Genomic DNA, 2,500 nt, shown 5'->3' on the forward strand with positions numbered 1-2,500 from the left:
GGCATACGAAGACTGTGAGAATTACTTTGTTGAGACGGTGCAGGAACTGACTGGGCCATGTTACCGACTGTGTTATTAACTTGAGACACATTTGTAGTTAGATCCTTCACCACACTGACAAGTCCCGCCACGATGCCTTGGAGTTCTTCAATTGTTGCCATATTCAAGGGAATTAGGATTCTCCACCACTTGTAATCGTGCTCGCGGGGAAATTAGCAAGCAAACAGAGACGAGACAATTATAACACAACTTTGTATTTAAGTCCTAAATCCTTTGATGAGAATAATCCGATGTCACAACACGATCAAGAACGAGAAGCAAAAACAAAAACCGAACCTCACTCTCTCCAGTCCTTTTTCATTTTCACGTCACGCCTCAAGTCCCATGCTTCCACTACAAATCCGCCCCCGGAAATGTTTAAAACCGCTGAAAAATATGGCTTCGACTCTCTTTTCCTTACCGACACAAGCATGCAGGTGTTAGATGGGTACATCGACGATATTCGGCCTAACCCAAAACCAACTTGTGACTACGTCTTAGTCACAAGAAATGGCGGCCAACACAACAAACTTGGCGAGCTGACGAGCAAATTGGTGTTTGACGCGATCGGAAAATGCGTTCACCCTACTCGTTACCGACAAATAGTGGAGACGGCTAGCTCCAAGAAACTTAGTAATAAGGCGCAGGGCACAATCTCCGAGGATCAGAAGCATAGTTCTATTGTGGCAAGAGTGCATTATCAAAAGCAACAATCCCGAGAGGTGGCCACCAAGGCGCACGAATATTTGGAATCACTTCATGGCGAGAAGGGCTCTGAGTTAGAAATGGATCTCCGATCAAGACTTTCAGACAAATCCGCGTCCTCGCCTGAAAAACAAGAAAATAACGATGGGTCCACCCCCGAAGAAGGCAACATTTTCATTACGCCCTCTAAGTTCAAAAGCCAGAATGCTTCAAAAACGCCCGATTCTTTGCGAGGAAGGAAAATTCTGCTATTCACTCCTGAAGAGGATAAATATTTGAAGATGGGACTAGATCGCCATGGGTTCGGAAACTGGACAGCTATTCTTAGAGATCCAGACTTTCATTTTCAAAAAGGACGAAAACCGAACTCTCTTTTAAATCGCGCAACCAGGAAATTTATTTGAAAATGTAAACCATAGCAAAAAAGGGAATTTGTGCCTAGAAATAGCAGCAGAAACAACAAAACCAGTATCATCTTAAAATAAGTCCTTTCATCACTTTATTGAAGAGCATTCACACTGACATTAGACTTAAGTTATTTTCCTCTTACGCTATCAGAGCACTAAGTGCATGAAATATTGTGCTAAGTCTCACTTTTGACTTGTGCTAAAGTACTTAAAGAGTGTATTCTGTTGTCTCTTAACACGCCCTTGGCTCAGCGGAGGATCTCTTTGTCTCTTCGTACTGCTGTGTCGAAGCAATTCCTCTGAGTGCGTTGTCGTCCAAGTTTGCCGATAGCGTTGAACTGTCTTAAAGTTCTTTGATGGTGCCTGGCGACTGTGGCCAGAAATGATCCACGTCGTTTTGTGGAACATAAGATGGAGTTTTGGGTCTGTACTTAAGCCCTTCATAATCACCTTCCACAGTTAACTTTGGTGTAAAAGGCAACTGCAACGCCTCGAACAGGCTTTTAACCAAGTCTTGGTCTTCTTTTTGCAGCAAGCCGAGTTCTATGCAGAGTCGTTTTCGTTCGGACAGGGCCTCTTTGCATCCAAGGGTGCCTAAGTTTTTGTGTTGGTTCTTTAACTTTTCTTTCAAGGTTTCCCTGAGCGCCATCATTGAAGCCTTCATTTCTGGGCCAGCACTAGTTTCCACAGCAACCATGCACTCGTAAAGTTCCTCCTCTGTGGTTTTCAACCAAGATGACTGGAATACCTCTATAGCCTTTCTTTTTCTTTCATCTAGCTCTGCCTTGAGTTGTTCTTGTTCGAAAGCGGCCAGATCATTTCTAATTGGTGTGGGTAAGGGTTCGTTGTGATCACGCGGTAGCAGCAAAATGTTTTCTTTTGATACGCCTCTGGAAAGAAGATTTTGTTTGCATCTCTCGTATCTCATTTCCTCTTGTTGCTTCAGTCTTCTTTTTTCGTCCAGACGAGTTTCTAATATGTGACTGATGTGGCGATAACGAAGGGATCCGGGCGAAGTCTGCTCCAAAGACGTCTTCAACGCGGCTATGGTTTCGTCATCTTCTGAATCGTCGAGATCTTGCTCGTCCTGGTTTTGTGCTGGTTCGTTCTGAGTGTGCCGCTTTTCAGATGAGTTTGTCAGAAAGTCGGCTAGCTCCAAAGTTCTTAAAATCTCTTTTTCACACTCTGGGAGAGAACCTTCGTCATCCTGAGGGTTTGTCTCAACTACTTCGTCTTCAGAGCTTTCCTCTTCGTCGATAGGCGCGCTGGCTTTCGATGCCGCCCAGGCGATGCACTCCATTGGGTGCTTTAGCAGCCACTGTGTGGCCCTCCGTTTTGGATTTGGAAGG

General features: G+C 44.6%; 1 protein-coding gene across 1 annotated transcript in view; it reads left to right on the plus strand.

Annotated features, from left to right (window-relative positions):
• Positions 1–1,148, plus strand: part of LOC138040390 (uncharacterized) — an 8,275-nt gene extending 7,127 nt beyond the window's left edge. The window contains exon 2 of the mRNA XM_068886123.1: positions 412–1,148. Within this exon, the coding sequence (XP_068742224.1) occupies positions 412–1,148 (737 nt within the window). The remainder of the gene's footprint in view (positions 1–411) is intronic.
• Positions 1,149–2,500: the final 1,352 nt, after the last annotated feature.

The sequence above is a fragment of the Montipora capricornis genome, chromosome 3 (genome assembly GCF_036669925.1).
Source record: "Montipora capricornis isolate CH-2021 chromosome 3, ASM3666992v2, whole genome shotgun sequence".
NCBI lineage: Eukaryota > Metazoa > Cnidaria > Anthozoa > Scleractinia > Acroporidae > Montipora > Montipora capricornis.